Below are 18,563 nucleotides of genomic sequence, written 5' to 3'. Positions count from 1 at the left end.
TGTTTACACACATTATATATATATATATATATATATATATATATAGATAGATAGATAGATAGATAGATAGATAGATAGATAGATAGATAGATAGACAGATATAGATATATTAGCATCAATTACCCGCTTCGCTGGATAAAATTAAAGGAAAATAGTAATATGTTCCGTTATTTTAACAAAAGAGACACTGACCAAAGCTTAAAACCCACTTTATTTTAAATTATAATTTGTAACTGTTTCGGATATCTAACATATCCTTCTTCAGACAGATTTATTTTCGATAGTGTCTGAAGAAGGATATGCTAGATATCCGAAACAGTTACAAATTATAATTTAAAATAAAGTTGGTTTTAAGCTTTGGTCAGTGTCTCTTTTTGTTAAAATAATCAATCCAAAGCCATGAATGGTCTTACTATGTTCCGTTAGTCAGTCAAGTTTTACTATTTCCAAAGCGCTCAATGATATCGGCTATTTTCGATTATTTTTATATTTTTGTCCCCTCCCCTCGCATGTTGCGTGACTGAATTTACATTTAAACGACATCGAAAGTGTCACTGTTCATCATGGCGATCCCGTATATTATGGATTTAGGACTAATATCGGTCATTTTCAATGATTTTTATATTTCTCTTCCCCCATGTTGCGGGGTAAGCATCGGAAGTGTCATTGTTTATCTCAGCGACACTGAAAACTGTGAATTCGATACTGATATTGGTAATTTCGATCATTTTTATATAGCTTCCCCTCCCCCAAGTTGCGAGGATGAATTTGGGCGTAAACGGGATCGGAAGTGTCACTGTTCAATTCAACGACCCCGAAAACTATGGATTCGACAATAATAATGGACATTTGAGATTAATTTTAATATATTTCCTCTCCTCCTTCCCGAAACTGCGAGGCTGAATTTGGATTTAAACAGCATCGAAAGTGTCACTATTCATTTTAGAGACCCCTAAAATTATAGATTCGACACTAATATTGGTCATTTATAAATGTCTCTTCTCCTTCTCCCTCCCTAAGTTGCACCGTCAAAGTAAAATAATAAAAGCCATCCCAGCTTCAAACCTCATCTATGCTGAAAATTTGATCAAGATCGGTCCGGTGGTTCAAGAATTATATATATCCCCTCCTATCCTCTTCTAAAAGCTCGACCGTCAAAATGATATGACAAAAACGATCTCAGGCCCGAACCTGATCTATGTTGAAAATTTGAGCGAAATCGGTCGGTTGGTTCAAGAATGATGAAGTCATAAAGACAGTTACTTTCATTTTTTATACATATTTCTCCCCTCCCCTAAGTTGCACCGCCAAAGTAAAATAATAAAAATCATCCCAGGGCCGAATATATACCTAATACAGAATATATCAAAAAGGACTTTACAACTTCGGAAACTGATATTGATTTATTGATTTATCTTACATGGTTTTAGTGTCATTTTGTAGCAAAGTACATAGTTTTTTTTTTTTTTTTTTTTTTTTTTTTTTTTTTTTTTTTTTTTTAAACCTTATACCTAAAGAGGTTTAATGCTGGTTCCACTGGTGATGTGGCATACATCAGATCTGAAGTAGATTTCTTGTCGTTTTAATTCTTGCACTATTTGTAATTTTTATGGTTTGAGATGCAACCGTTTTCTCAACACACGCCAAACTGTCATGTGTGAGACGCCCAGCTGTCGAGAAACACGCCGGGTTGATTTTCCAGGACTGTTCACAAAGCTATGTGTCACTTGCTCTACATCGTCTGCAGACGTACGGAGATTTGTTGTATCTTACCCAACATCCAGTTTCAATAAAACACTTATGCCACTAATAAATACAGAGTCCGCCAGAAAAATTATACATTACTTAAGAAAAAAAAAACTATATATATTTCTTAATTACATTTTTGTTCAAACATGTGTTACAAACCTTCAAGTAAGTATATGTTTACATTAGATATTAAAATTGTTGACCGTTGGCGGCCAAACACCTAACAGAACAACGAGCGGTTGCTGCAGCTACAGGGGGTCAATATATCAATGGAGACCGATGCACATGCCTCTGTAATCTTGTAGCGAAGGTTCTCAAGCGTAAAATTGCCAACAATGCATTTGATTGTTAGGCGGGTTGGTGGTTCAGTACCAAATTCCTCTCTCTACTGACGCTGCACTTCGATGGCAATCCCAAACTTGAGAAAACGCTTCAAAACGTATTTACGCTGCTCGAATGTCAAGCGTGCTTCTGCCATTTTCACTAACCGTGCTGACACTACCGACATCTGCTGAGCGAAAATCCGTACTACAATATACTTAAATTTCAGAACAATTGTCAATGCCAGTATCCTGATCAGGATGACAAAGAGTTCATACATTTTTCTGGTGGACTCTGTGGTAGGCCTACTGGGAGGAGCTTTACCATATTTTGTACCAGAATTATATCGCACAGTTGTCGCAGACTTGGATTCTTCAAACCAAAAAGCACAGCTAACACACTCGGGACTAGTAAAGGCAGCCATCTTTGCTGCTACTACTGCAAGTGCTTGCGGTAGCTTGTTTCTGAACTAGTGTACTACGTGAGTCAAAACTTCATGTATTTTGCTACAAAACTATTTCTGTAAGATAAATAAATAAATCAATAAGAGTTTTCGAAGTTGTAAAGTTCTTTTAGATACACCCTGTAATATATATAATTTGATGATTAATGTCATTTCGAAATATTTGTAAATCATAAAAGAATTACACCTGTATTACAGAAAGAAAACGATATAATAACTGAAAATTACAGGCTTACATATAATAACTCACCTGCTAAAGTTTTGGAACGTACCATATATGTACAAATATTTAATGTTGTTAGAAGTTATATAAAGTTTACATCAACATGACTTTGTGCCAGGCAGATCGAAAATTCCCAATCTTATAAATTTTACTCAAGGTATATATGAAGCTCTACAGCAGCAAAAATGTGTCGATATTATATTATATTATATATATATATATATATATATATATATATTGATTTTACGAAAGCGTTTAATGAAATAAATCATGATATATTTTTGCACAAGTTATCTTGTCTTGGACTTAATCGATCATTTCGCAATTACTTGCTTCATATTTTTCTGAATGGAAATAATACCATGTATATAAAAAAACGCCATCATTTTATTATACTGTAATATGAACACAGGCGTCACACAAGAGTCAAATTTATGACCACTACTACTTATTATATATATATAAATGATTTTCCAATGAAAATAAGATATTCCATTATACGATATATGCAGGTAATATAACATTATTAAAAATAATCGTAAAAGAAGGTGAGACAAGCAAATTACAAGAGGATATAAATGTCATACTTAAAAGAGAGAATGAAAATTTCCTCGAACTGAATGTAAATAACGTTATTATGTAAGGTTAGGAACTAGTTCAACTTGACAATCAAAGTCAAATTAAGCATTGTTTTTGAAAATAAGATGTCGTTTCGCAATCATATCCAAGGTGTTGTGACAGGAGCATATAAAAAATTGGGTTTTATTGGAAATACAAGAAATTCCCAAATTTGGAACTATTATATAATAAGTTTGTTTGAAATAAATTAAAGTATGGGGCATTAATATGGTTGCCAAACTACAGTTTCTATTACAGACACGTTCTCTGTATTATAAAAAAGTATACATATATATATTAACTTATAGAATGGGAACTTCCTATAATGAAACATTAAAGGATTTTCAGTGCACCCCGTTATATAAAAGGTGTAAAACATTTGAACAAACACCTTCCGTTATTCTTTTATAAATTTATGAATGGAAAAGTTGAAACTAGTGACATTTTGAAAAGGATTTATTTTGATGCAGGTCAGTAATTAAGAATATGTAAACTTTCTATAAATAAAATTAATAAGATACTATTATCCAAAATGCGTTAAAAATGTAAGCTAATTTTTATGTATGGGTATTAGTTTATTTGAAATTTTTATATGTGTATGAATGTGAATATGTGTGCATGTGTATCTACATATGAATGTTGCCTTTATTGAAACGATATCAAATAGATGAGTAAATTTGTTTTGCATTATTTGTAATATTCTTTTCTGTATGTTACATGGAGAAGATAAAATGGATACAGAGATTAACAAAAGATCATATTTTAAAACAGATAGGAGAGAAGAGGACGTTTCTAGTCAGAATCCTTAGTAACAAAGCCAAAACCAATTGGATTGGACACATCTAGGGAAGCAAGTGTCTTCTTCATACCGCCACGGAAGGAAAGACAGAAGGAAATCATGGAACAGAAAAAAGAACACAACTGATCGATAATTTGGAAAATAGAAGAAAATATTCGAAGTTACACAAGAGAAAGCTGAATATCAAGGAATGTGGAAGAAACATTTGGAAAATAGAAGAAAATATTCGAAGTTACACAAGAGAAAGCTGAATATCAAGGAATGTGGAAGATACATTTGGAAAATAGAAGAAAATATTCGAAGTTACACAAGAGAAAGCTGAATATCAAGGAATGTGGAAGAAACATTTGGAAAATAGAAGAAAATATTCGAAGTTACACAAGAGAAAGCTGAATATCAAGGAATGTGGAAGAAACATTTGGAAAATAGAAGAAAATATTCGAAGTTACACAAGAGAAAGCTGAATATCAAGGAATGTGGAAGATACATTTGGAAAATAGAAGAAAATATTCGAAGTTACACAAGAGAAAGCTGAATATCAAGGAATGTGGAAGATACATTTGGAAAATAGAAGAAAATATTCGAAGTTACACAAGAGAAAGCTGAATATCAAGGAATGTGGAAGAAACATTTGGAAAATAGAAGAAAATATTCGAAGTTACACAAGAGAAAGCTGAATATCAAGGAATGTGGAAGAAACATTTGGAAAATAGAAGAAAATATTCGAAGTTACACAAGAGAAAGCTGAATATCAAGGAATGTGGAAGAAACATTTGGAAAATAGAAGAAAATATTCGAAGTTACACAAGAGAAAGCTGAATATCAAGGAATGTGGAAGAAACATTTGGAAAATAGAAGAAAATATTCGAAGTTACACAAGAGAAAGCTGAATATCAAGGAATGTGGAAGAAACATTTGGAAAATAGAAGAAAATATTCGAAGTTACACAAGAGAAAGCTGAATATCAAGGAATGTGGAAGAAACATTTGGAAAATAGAAGAAAATATTCGAAGTTACACAAGAGAAAGCTGAATATCAAGGAATGTGGAAGAAACATTTGGAAAATAGAAGAAAATATTCGAAGTTACACAAGAGAAAGCTGAATATCAAGGAATGTGGAAGAAACATTTGGAAAATAGAAGAAAATATTCGAAGTTACACAAGAGAAAGCTGAATATCAAGGAATGTGGAAGAAACATTTGGAAAATAGAAGAAAATATTCGAAGTTACACAAGAGAAAGCTGAATATCAAGGAATGTGGAAGAAACATTTGGAAAATAGAAGAAAATATTCGAAGTTACACAAGAGAAAGCTGAATATCAAGGAATGTGGAAGAAACATTTGGAAAATAGAAGAAAATATTCGAAGTTACACAAGAGAAAGCTGAATATCAAGGAATGTGGAAGAAACATTTGGAAAATAGAAGAAAATATTCGAAGTTACACAAGAGAAAGCTGAATATCAAGGAATGTGGAAGAAACATTTGGAAAATAGAAGAAAATATTCGAAGTTACACAAGAGAAAGCTGAATATCAAGGAATGTGGAAGAAACATTTGGAAAATAGAAGAAAATATTCGAAGTTACACAAGAGAAAGCTGAATATCAAGGAATGTGGAAGAAACATTTGGAAAATAGAAGAAAATATTCGAAGTTACACAAGAGAAAGCTGAATATCAAGGAATGTGGAAGAAACATTTGGAAAATAGAAGAAAATATTCGAAGTTACACAAGAGAAAGCTGAATATCAAGGAATGTGGAAGAAACATTTGGAAAATAGAAGAAAATATTCGAAGTTACACAAGAGAAAGCTGAATATCAAGGAATGTGGAAGATACATTTGGAAAATAGAAGAAAATATTCGAAGTTACACAAGAGAAAGCTGAATATCAAGGAATGTGGAAGAAACATTTGGAAAATAGAAGAAAATATTCGAAGTTACACAAGAGAAAGCTGAATATCAAGGAATGTGGAAGATACATTTGGAAAATAGAAGAAAATATTCGAAGTTACACAAGAGAAAGCTGAATATCAAGGAATGTGGAAGATACATTTGGAAAATAGAAGAAAATATTCGAAGTTACACAAGAGAAAGCTGAATATCAAGGAATGTGCAAGATACATTTGGAAAATAGAAGAAAATATTCGAAGTTACACAAGAGAAAGCTGAATATCAAGGAATGTGGAAGATACATTTGGAAAATAGAAGAAAATATTCGAAGTTACACAAGAGAAAGCTGAATATCAAGGAATGTGGAAGAAACATTTGGAAAATAGAAGAAAATATTCGAAGTTACACAAGAGAAAGCTGAATATCAAGGAATGTGGAAGAAACATTTGGAAAATAGAAGAAAATATTCGAAGTTACACAAGAGAAAGCTGAATATCAAGGAATGTGGAAGAAACATTTGGAAAATAGAAGAAAATATTCGAAGTTACACAAGAGAAAGCTGAATATCAAGGAATGTGGAAGAAACATTTGGAAAATAGAAGAAAATATTCGAAGTTACACAAGAGAAAGCTGAATATCAAGGAATGTGGAAGAAACATTTGGAAAATAGAAGAAAATATTCGAAGTTACACAAGAGAAAGCTGAATATCAAGGAATGTGGAAGATACATTTCCAAGCCCAAACGTAAAATAAAATCAAATAAAAACCCTCATTAGTTCCAGGACCTACCAAGAGGTAGAATACTTAATAATAATAATTTTTATTGTAAATTAATTGTTGTAAAAACTCTACAATTGGGGATATCATCTGTGTTAGATGTTATATCATAAATAAATCAATAAATAAATGGGATACTGCCAAAGATACATTACTGGCAAACGAAAACTTTGATTACCGTGAACAAGTTTACAGAGGAAATTGCATATCCTTTAATTACGTATATCTGACTCACTTAACGGGAACAAAGTGTTAGGAACAATTAAATCTTAGACACAAATATTTAGCTGGAAGTACATCACAATTGTTCTGAGTAATTAACAGACCACGGTGCATAAGATCTTTTGACTTAAGTTATGCACCGTAAACTTTCCAGAAGTTCATGATACTCATCTAGCTGCATGTGAAGGAACCGTATCCTACCTAGACCGTATTAGTGTAAGGGAGGGGGGAGGGAGATATTTCAGCAACGCGAAGAACAGATAAAAATAGTGCAAAAGGTTTCACATACATAACGTTAAGGTTAATTGGGAAAAGAACACTCTCTTCAGACAAGAAACAAAATATTTAGGTTATCAGGTAAATGTTCCGGGTATTAAGTCATTTGAGGACAATTCACAAGCGATGCTAGCAGCAGAGATTTAAAGCTCAATAGGAATCTCTGATTAATTTTTCTCATCGATACTTACATTCATTCTCCACAAAATTACCATCTCTTCCTATTACTGCAAGCATATACCAGATGGATCTAAACAGGCACATAAGAGAGTGTGAGTCAGTGAAACTAGTAATTGCTAAAGCCAAAATATTACACCCTTTTAATGAAGATGAAGAGGATATGTAAAGGACAGAGCTTCGCCGCATGTAGTAGAAGTAGCTTAATTAGATAAACTGAAGGGTAAATTGTGACATGTGCTGTATGCATCTACCACCTTGCGTAAGCAGAACGAAATACAATTTGAGAAAAATCTCGGAAGCGGTATTCACTGTTCTGAAACATCAATAATTCCTCTATGGACGAAAAATTAAGATTCTGTCCGACTTTCAGCAGGTGATCTACATATTTTGAACTAAATGCATCACCTTTAATTGCCTCACCAAGCGTTGCTTTTTCCTTTACCAAATGATTACGTAGGACTAGCTTATATTGAAAATGTGAAATTACAAATTCCTACCCTGCTTTCCCTTGAAGCGTGCAACACGAGAAGAGCCTGTGTCGGCATTATATATAAGTTACAATCTCAATCCAATCATATAAAGAATTAGGAACAGCCACGGATTAAAAATATATGAATACAGAAAGCAGTAGTTTGGGTGAGAAAGGGATGGTCAATGAAGTTGGCAGCTATTATAAAGATAGAGGAAAATGGACCATTTTTAACTCTTTTTATACCTCCCGCCAAGTGAACTTTGTGATGTACAAACACCGTGAGGGTGGGTTTTCTCGGAGTTCTCCCGTTTCCTTCCACTTTCTTTATTCCACCATTTCATTCATTTCTCATCATCACCGTCTCCTTTAGCCTAACCGGCATTGAAGTGGGACGTAAAACTCAAAAAATTCATTTCATTTTCTTTTTATACCTATGTAGCGAGTTCGCGACATACTACTAATAAATGTTTCTGTGAGACGGTGAGTTGCTGTAGCTGTAGATATCGATTCGTACTCGCTAAACTCACCCAATGGAATCAAAGTTCAATCCTCTCGCACAAGAATTAAGCCCGTGAACCGATGTACCAAATCGTGCGCTTGCCACTAGACCAGTGAAGAGGGTGGGCTGAAACTCGGATTTCAATCCGAGATCACTACACCAGTTTTAGACTCCGCTTGCTTTAAATTTCTCTTTGCATGCACTTTCATGTGCATTACAAACACTTTCTTATATTTAAAGGTCTTTTGACAAACCTCACACTCAAAAGGTCTAACATTTGAATGTATTTTCATATGTTTGTTTAGAGTACTTCTGCACTTAAAACCTTTCTCACAAGTGACACACTTGAACACTCGTTCCGAATGTATTTTGTTTACATGCATGCGTAAGTTGGTCCGATTAACAAAAGCTTTCCCACAAGTGTCGCATAAGTAATTTTTCTCTGAGTTATGAATTTTTAAATGCTCTTCTAAGTGATTTTTTCTGTAAAAACGTTTCTCACACACAGAACATACATATTTAATTTCCTTAGTATGGAAACGCCGATGCATAATTAAGCCAGCACTTTGGGCAAATGATTTCCCGCAATCTGAGCACAAGAAGGGTTTCAACCCCGTATGGAGGTCTTTGTGTCTTTTCAAGCAGCCTTTCTCACGAAAACCAACTCCACAAACTTTACATACATGTTTCTTCTCTCCAATATGACGGTCTATATGAGCTGCTAAATGAACTTTAGTTGGAAATGGCTTTAAGCATTCATTACATACAAACTCTTTAGCACTATGAGATAGTCTGCGATGACGTTTGCTTGATTCATTGATTTCTGAGATATCCCTTTCTAATCTCTCCATATCATACTCACGCCTTTTAACATGTACTTGTAGGTGACGTAATAGTTCATACTTACGAGGACACGTTCTTCTACAGACTTTACACACCAAAGCATCTGCACTATGAACTACCTGATGTTTAACTAAGTAGCGTTTCTGTAAATAAGACCTTCCACAAATTTCACATACAAATGGTCTTGAATCTGGTTCATTAGGATCACTTTTCTCTTTCTTAATCGCAGATTCTTTCTGATTTGGCATTTCTACAATAGACCTGTTTCTCGAAATATGACTCTTTACATGTGTTTCTAATCTACTTCTGGACGAAAATTTCTTAGAACACACATCACAGACAAACGCTTGAGAACCATGTATTCTTTTATGCTCTACTAAGGAACGTTTATGTGAATAATTTCTTCCACAGATATTGCAAACATGTGGTCTAATTTTGTTGGTATTCAATGTAGATATGTTGATTGGCATCTTCTGAAGATCATCCACATATTTTGGTCCAACTTTCTCTAGTATAAAATCTGAGGTCTTTTGTAGATGAATAGCCCTGAAAAATAATGATGAAATATGTTACATTCCTTTAGTTATAGAAAAAGGTCAATACTTTCATTCTATGACTATCATGTTATTCCATGTCATTTTTATCACTGAAAGAAAGAACACAACTGTACAGCAGGGTTTGCCCAAGTGGGCCCAGGGGTTTTTTCGGGTTGGACCTACCTGAAAAAAAAAAAAAAAAACATCTTAAAACCCACCTGGGTTTTTGAGCTTTTTGTTAGTATATTGTTGGTACAGCTAAGGTGATCACATTGAAAGTGAATGTTATCAGATTTTGGACTTTCTTTGGGCGAATTAGATGCTTTTACGTTAAGGTATACAACAATATTCAACATAAGAACTTTATAAGTTTCTGAATGCACTGAATGAATACAAAAACATTACCTTATCTTAGCCTGAGATAATTATAGAACAAATTAATATATGGATTATGCATATAGCCTATTTGAAGTAAAATATGCAATTTTATATTTTAGAAAATACTTTCCGTGAATAGTGTGCTCACCGACTCGGCGACGCCGAGAGACGTTATCCCTCATACGTTTGACGGATTTAAGGCCATAGGTGCCGATACTACCAGTAAATATGTAGTGCATTCGTAAAACTATTAGTATTATTTTTTATTACCTTTGATGGTAACGCAAGTATTCTTCAGTAAAATTTGATTTTCCAACAACAACAGTTTAATTCATTTATTTGTTGCTATTCTTCGAATAAGCATTCTGTAGAATCAACACCAGCAATAGCCTAAAAATTCATTCAAATTTAAGAAGCTTAGAATGCTCAGAGTTCTAAAAACTACTAACGCTTATATTTCAAGTGCTGAATTGAAACTTCCGTACTACTGGCAATTTCGATGAACAGTAAAGGAAGGTGCATTTTCGGAAAAAAAAAATGTCGCAAAAGAAGTGCTAGGGAAATTCCCGCAATTGAACGCACAAAGCATCGGAACTGAATACTTCAACAGTAAAACTATTTATTTTACGCTGTAAGATATTTAATATCATTTAAGATATTTTAAACATTTACTTTATAAAATATGAATTATATCTTCATTAATTGTTTTAAATTTATTTTCTGGAAAGAACCGTCTTGCAACAAGTGCTTGGGAAATTCCCATAACTGAACGCACAAAGCATCGGAAGTGAGCTTCAACAATGAAATAATTTATTTTACGCTGGAAAATATTTATGTCGTATAACACATTTTGAAATATTTATTTTATAAATACGAATTATATTTTTGTTTTAAATTAAAATATTTGATGTTCATATTTGGCGAGCGTCACTGAGGCAGTGCCGTCTTAGATTTTTTCTGGGGGTCAAACATTAATACGTGTAATTCAGGCCCCTAGAAAAAGTTGTTTTACTAAGTCTTTCCAGCTTTCTTTTACTCCTTATGGGCTCCCCGAAGCCTGTGGGCCCTCTCGCATGGCAAAGTCTTCGGGGCCATTAGTTAGCCCATGGGGCCGTTCCATACATGATAAATTAATTAAGGGGACAATATTGACAAATTTCAAAGCCATACGAATAATATTATTTCTAGGGCCCCTAATATTAGACATTTTTTTTTTTTTTACTGAAATGAGACCATGAATCATTTTTGTTTTATTTACCTTTTGTGTGCTATTCTGTTTATGTAATGTAGTGAACTTGTTTGATGCTTCATTTATAAATTCATGATCGTGTCGTATGTGGAGTAAGAAAATTTTGTCTTAAAGTGCCCCCCTCGAACGTCGGGGAGCTTTCTTGGGGACAGTTTCCCCCTGCTCCCTTCTCCCACAAGTTACGGCCCTGCACTGAGGCTACTGCGATGATTTGATCTACATTTGCTCCTTCGTCTGCCTGTATCATACATACTACAGGACTTTCTGTCTTTTAAGTTTAAATTTTCAGGGTACAAGCACGAGACACTAATTTCCTGTATAGATTTTGGTGGCATACCAACGTAAAATTTCAAAATGGCTGCCATTTTTTTCAAAATAGCAGATATCCACGCTACAAAGCGCCATTTACGGTCTTTTAGATTGAAATTTTCAGAGTACGAACACGAGACACACTAAATTAGCTGTATACGTTTTGGCGGCCAACGTAAAATTTCAAAATGGCGGCCATTTAAAAAAAAACAGCAATGAATACAAAATTGCTGCAAGCTGTGACAATGATAATCTTGAAATATAAATCACACTTTAACACTTTGACTCCAAAGACATTGAAATATTTCGGAAAAAAAAAAAACAATTAAACCCGAAGAAACCCATATGGGCCCAGGTGGGTTGGGCTTTTTCAAAAAACCCGGTCTTTTTCAAACCCTGCTGTACAGTGAACTTCATGTTCTCAGAGTGTATTGAGAGGTGGAGCTCCTTTAGAATGGTAAGTAATAATATTAATATTTTTCTTCTCTTTCTCATATCTCAATTACTTTCAACCTTACAGATTTCCAACTCGGCTAATGTGCTATTGATCCGAAACATTACACTGCAATAGATGTAGTAAAACATTGCAAGCAAATGATTGTGCCTTTTGCAGTCCATTCAAAATCATTAACTGCAGAAGAACACATTTTAGAAAGCTTTCAAAAGCCGTAACAGTACCTCTTGTTTGTTGTTCATTCGTCCATTTGCACCGAATTATTTATGGAAACAGGGATATGCTTGAAGACTTTGAGGGACCTCCTTATAACACCTCTCAGGGAAGCATTTAAACCCCGTTTACTAAGACGCTCGTACGCTGGAGGTAAGTGATGGGGTGAATGGCCTATCACCTTCATTGTTCTACACACTGAGAAGTTTAGTAACAATGCAGTTCTGAACGAGGTTTCGTTGTGAATGCGTTTTACGAAAACAGCGAAAGCTACTGCTTCCGCAACATGCACGTTCCGCTCACCTCCTTGTGCTCCTGTACCAGGAAGAAAAATAATTGCTAGCTGGGTTCACAACTTTGAAACAACAGGTCAAACTATGAAGATGTAACGCAAGAACTGTTAGGACATCCGAGAACGTGGAGGCTATGACTTGCGATGATAAGCAGTCCTCAAAGATCCGTATAGATGAAAAGTGAACTGGTTTCTGAATAAAGTCATATTCAAACAGCTAACTGGTTGTTGGCTTGTACTCTAACCTCCACTTGTGTTCGGAACATTTGTTGCAATAAATGAAGAAAACAAAATTCCCATTTGCTTTTATAACCGCTTAAAAAGGGAAGTTTGTCCCACGCTATATTACCGAGCACCTATCTTTGGTCTTCCTCTTTCGACAATCAAAAATGCAATAAAAACTGTGACGTTACAGAGGGAAGAGAGACAGTTTTCACCCAAGATCTTTGTCTTTCACCCTTTTGTTTGTCCGTCACTCCGACTTAAATATTCCGCACAGTAAAATCTTCAAACGAGATGCTATTCCTTCACGGTCATATGTGAACTGTGTAGATATTAAATGAAACCATCTTACGAGAATTAGATCTTTGAAGAGAAAAATGTTACTACACTATGTAAAACTGTCAGATGCAAAGACAGTCATACCAGAAATAATAATGATAATCTTTATTTAATAATAATATTTATTTCAGTGCCGTGAACAGCTTATTCGCAAAAATGCAGCACCATATGTATTATCAGAGCTTTACATTACGATCCAATGATGATAATAATAAAAAACAAGAGAACGGTAAAACAGGAAGACTAGGATAAAATATAATGTACACAATAATCATAATAAACAAATAAAGGTTTGTCATTCTTATCCTTTGTTTGTTATGTGAAAATGAGGGGCATGATATCAAAGAAAGGTTTCCTCTTTGCGTTAATAAAACGAAAATAAATATCGTGGTTACAAAAACCCTCGACGGCCTTCCAAAGCTTGAAGTGTGTTAATTGGATACTACTGTCCCATTTCTTCAGCAAGGGTATATAAGATAAGGACCTATAGTTTAAGGGTGGAATCCAAACACCGTTTGTATTTAAATTACTATGCCCTCCCATCTCGACTCGAACCCGGATCTCGTGTACCAAAGGCGGAAGAACTAGTCACTAAGTCAGAGGCGAGGGCATTCCTAAAGCTCCTCCCAAAATAAATAAATAAATTAAAAAATTGCATTAGATTGTGCCTCAGCTCAGATCAGGTTACAGGAAAAAGAATAGTCGCCACATTTTTGCAACAGACAGGATCGCAAATTGTATCGTAATTACTACATGCATACAGTAATTTAGCTGCCTGTACGGTGTAAATACAAAAATATCTACGGTGCAGAAAATACGATAATTTTAAAGTTCCAAATGTGATTCATGATTTATATGATAAGTCTACACCGATTTAAAAACTGTAACTACGAGTGATATCATAAGTAGGAACGTTCTTCAATGGCTAACCCTGTTTTAGTGTTTTGTTTCTTGTTTCACTGCCAATTCGACAGTTTCTACGGTATGCCCTGATCCAATGAAATTATTAGAACACAAACCAACAGTAATATATCAAAAGCCAACCGAAACCAGCAAGGTACAAACATTCTGGTGTTGTCTAATGTGACTCATTCTATCTTATATATTTGGTAGAAAGGAAACCCCGTCTATTTCCAAAAGAACTGAGGTCCGTACACATAGATGATGCCCGATAAAGATTCAAAAGTGTCTTCAGTAAAACTTTATTTTAGATAAAATTTCCATTCTGAGGCAATTATGGGTTCCCACAAAAATAAATAAATAAATAAAATAAAGGTCGATTTCCCTGACACAAATTCTTATTTTCCCTGATATAAATTATTGCACATAAATGAGAAGATATGGGTTAAGCTCTATCATACACTTTTCTAACGGCCTCCTCCATCCCCATAGCCGTCCAACATATTCCTTTAATTACCCGTAATAGTTATTTACATAAAATTCAACATGTAAGTATATAATAATATGTGTATGATACAGTACTACATACCTCGACATTAGAAATTAGACATTTTTTCTTGCTTGAAAATACAATAAAAAGCAATATAACATGCTGTCAAGAATTTACTGCCAACTCTCAATGAGACCTAATACTATCAGTCCTAAAATGAAATGAAATGAAATCTTTTAAGTTTAACGTTCCACAGTTATGCCATCTAGGCTGAAGGGGATGGTGATAAATGAATGAAATGGTGGAATGAAGAAGCGGGAAAACCCAGAGAAAACTTACGCACACGGTGTTTGACTACCACAAAGTTCATCTGGCGCGAGCTGGAATTGAACCAAGGACTCAATGAATCAGAGGTGAACGCTCTGCCACTGAGCCACCGTGGTCCACTATCAGTCCTAATATTACCAACTCTGAGACATGTTAATCCTCACATTTACATTTTTAAACAGAATTTTATTTTGCTTTCAGTTCTTGAATTTGTTCTACGAAAGAGTCTTGTTCTTGTAATAAAATTCTATTTGTTTCTTCTTTGCTTCCAATTTCTTAACTTCAACACTTAGTTTTCTTTTTTCACCTTTGATTTTACTTTCTTCTGCACTTTTAATTCGTTTCTATTTAAGGTATTCATCATAACGTTTCCGAGCTAAACGAACTGTGAGAAGCATTCTTTGATCAACAGGAACAGATTCTACCTCCATAGTACATAATTGAATCATGCACCCGCCTCTGTGCTTCCTGAGAATCTTCCATTTGGTTTTCTACAATAAGTGTCTTATTGACTGAGAACGCTCCCTTTACTGAAGCATTGTCGTGGGATGAAATTAAACATATTGTATTGTATTGTATTTATTTTCATCCTTTTTCATACAAATTGTTCACAACGTGAACGTATGAGTTGGACACGTCATAAGAACACTGAATGTGTACATATGTATACATTTAAATCTACATGCAATATTAAAATAGTGTGAATTTATGTAAATAAAAAAAATTCAATTTTTCATTATTCTAATTTACATACATTGATATAAAACAACATAACTGTTAATAAAACCTTACATTATAGATATACAAAATATATATACATTAAACCTTATTTACTACAGGCGAGATATTCTTCTACAGAATAGAAGCAGTGCTCGAGTAGGTAGTACTTGACTGCTTTATTGAAACCGGATGTTTTGTTTTTTAAACTGGAAGGAAGCTTGTTATAAATATTCACTGCCATAGGAAATGTACTATTCTTATGTACTTTTAAACGTGAGGACTCTACATGAAGATCAGACGCTTGTCTTGTATTATGCATATGAATATCTGAGTTCAACCGGAAGCTGCTTGTACCTATCTGTATATCTTTTCTTACAAATTTTAGAAGTTCATATATATATATAAACATGGAAGAGGTAAAATTTCAAGAAATTTAAATAGAGGTTTACAAGAAGTTTGAGGTTTACTTCCGGTCATAAACCTTAAAGCTCTCTTTTGTAAAACGAATATGGAATTTAGCAGTGCAGTAGATCCCCAGAATATAATACCATATTTCAATTTAGAATGAAAAAGTCCAAAATAAGTTGTGAGCAGAACATGCTGACTGACACTATTTCGTAAAAGCTTTAACATGTAACAGGTTTGAGCCAATTTACTAGATAATTTTTGAATGTGAATTTTCCAATCTAATGTATCTGACACCCAAAGACCAAGAACTTTGATATCCGAGACGTAATTCAACGTTTTGCCGTTAATTCTTACACAAGGGCGTTTTCTTATCTCGTTTTTTACTACGTGAAAGCACATGCACGAAGACTTTGTTGTGTTTAGTATTAGTTTATTTCTATCCATCCAGTCACTGACGGCAGACATGGTGGAATCTACTGCATTACATAACTCAACGTAAGTTTCTCCGGTTACTAATATATTTGTATCGTCAGCATATAGAACAATTTTAGCAGAGTCTAAACATTGTGGCAAGTCATTTATATATATTAAAAATAGCATAGGGCCTAAAATGGAACCTTGAGGAACTCCAAATTTTAACTCTTTGGTATCTGAATAACATTTGGTTACTCCCTGAGTATCTCGAGTCTGACAGTTAATTTCAACAGTTTGCCTTCTGTTTAATATATACGATTTAAGCCACTCATAAGCATTTCCCCTAATACCATAATCTTGCAATTTTTTAAGTAAAATTTGATGATCAATTGTATCAAAAACTTTGCTAAGATCAAGAAATATGCCGGTTCTATATTTCTTTATTGAATTTAAAGCGGAATAGAGAAAGGAGTAAAGAGCAGTTTCAGTAGACTTATTTGGTCTAAAGCCATTTTGAGCAGGAGATATTAAGTTAAATTTATTTAGAAAGCTAACTAGTCTTATATACATAAGTTTTTCAAAAAAGTTTAGAAAAGGTAGACAGACATGATATTGGTCTATAGTTCGTTGTAAGATCTTTCTTGCCACTTTTATATAAGGGCTTAACAACTGCCAGCTTCAATGCCTCAGGAAAAACGCCACTACTAAATGAGTTATTTACTATGAAGCATAAGATATCAGCAATGTCATAAGAGCATTGCTTTAGAATTTTATCAGGAACTTCATCATATCCTGAAGAACTCTTATTTGTCATTTTCAGTGTAGTATTCAAGATTTCCTGACTAGTTAGTGGGTGCAAGAACAATGATTTTTCGAAAATATCGTTGTGTCTACTAACGTATTGTTTGCTAGATAGTTTATTGTTCACGTTATTAGTGATAAGCTTTTCCACTTCATACGTGAAGTAATCGTTAAAAGCATTTGCAATTTCAGTCGGTTTTTTAATAATTTTATTTTGACAAGAAACGCTAGTTATCTTAGAGGAGGGTTTTCGTTCCCCAGATTCTTTCCGAATAATTTGCCATGTAGCTTTCATTTTATTGGAAGCTTTCCCAATGTAAGTATCATTCTCTAACATTTTTGCCTGTGTTATGACCTTATGTAAAACTCGTCTGTACATTTTGTGGTATCGTTTAAACACGGGAGTACGGCACCGTCGGGATAGTTGATGTAAATAGCGCATTTTTTCTAGAGAAACCTTTATTCCAAAAGTCTTCCACTTCGAACTGACATTTACCGATTTATTTATCTTAAATTTTTATTTAGGAAAAGCAATATTAAAATAATGACTAAATATACATAAAAAGGAATTAAATTGGTTGTTAACATTACATTCAATATAAACATCTTCCTACGACTCAGTTTTCAACAAGTATCTGAAATATGCCACGTTAGTGGGTGTAAATGAACGCCGTTCAGACCATTCCACGCCCATGTTTGTATTCTTGTTAATTATTTGTGTATAAAAATAAAGAAGTTGAGCATTATGATCAGAATAGCCTAGGTTTAGTACATCAACATGAGATACGAAATCATCACATGGAATTATAATTTGTTCAATAGCAGAGATTCTTGTTTTGCCTATTCTGGTAGGAGTATTTACGATAGGTTTCAGATTAAATGATGTGCAGAGCGAAATGAGATCATCTTTTTCTTTGCTATTATTTAGTAAAAAATCAATATTACTATCACCACAAATTACTAACGATTTTTTAGAGGACGAGAATTCCGATATAAGCCTTTCTAATTTATTTAAAAAGTCATTGACATTACTGTCTGGCGTGTGATAGAGACAGATAAGTATTAAATTATGATCGCAAAATTCAAGTGCTACAGATTCGAAAGTTTTCTCAACGTTCAATGTAAGGGTATTCCTTAGAATTTTGATACGAAAGTCCTCTTTGACGAATATGCCAATACC

The 18,563-nt window shown here is 33.9% G+C and overlaps 1 protein-coding gene across 1 annotated transcript in view; it reads right to left on the bottom strand.

Annotated features, from left to right (window-relative positions):
* Positions 1-18,563, bottom strand: part of LOC145691019 (uncharacterized) — a 236,512-nt gene that overhangs the window by 24,205 nt on the left and 193,744 nt on the right. Inside the window, 2 exon segments of the mRNA XM_081766555.1 lie at positions 8,517-8,635; positions 8,638-9,877. Coding sequence (XP_081622681.1) covers positions 8,517-8,635; positions 8,638-9,877 — 1,359 coding nt within the window.

The sequence above is a fragment of the Thermobia domestica genome, chromosome 7 (assembly GCF_964235325.1).
Source record: "Thermobia domestica chromosome 7, izTheDome1.hap1.1, whole genome shotgun sequence".
In the NCBI taxonomy this organism is placed as follows: Eukaryota; Metazoa; Arthropoda; class Insecta; order Zygentoma; family Lepismatidae; genus Thermobia; species Thermobia domestica.
Note: the sequence above shows the minus strand (reverse complement) of the source record. Positions and strands in the feature narration are given on the sequence as shown.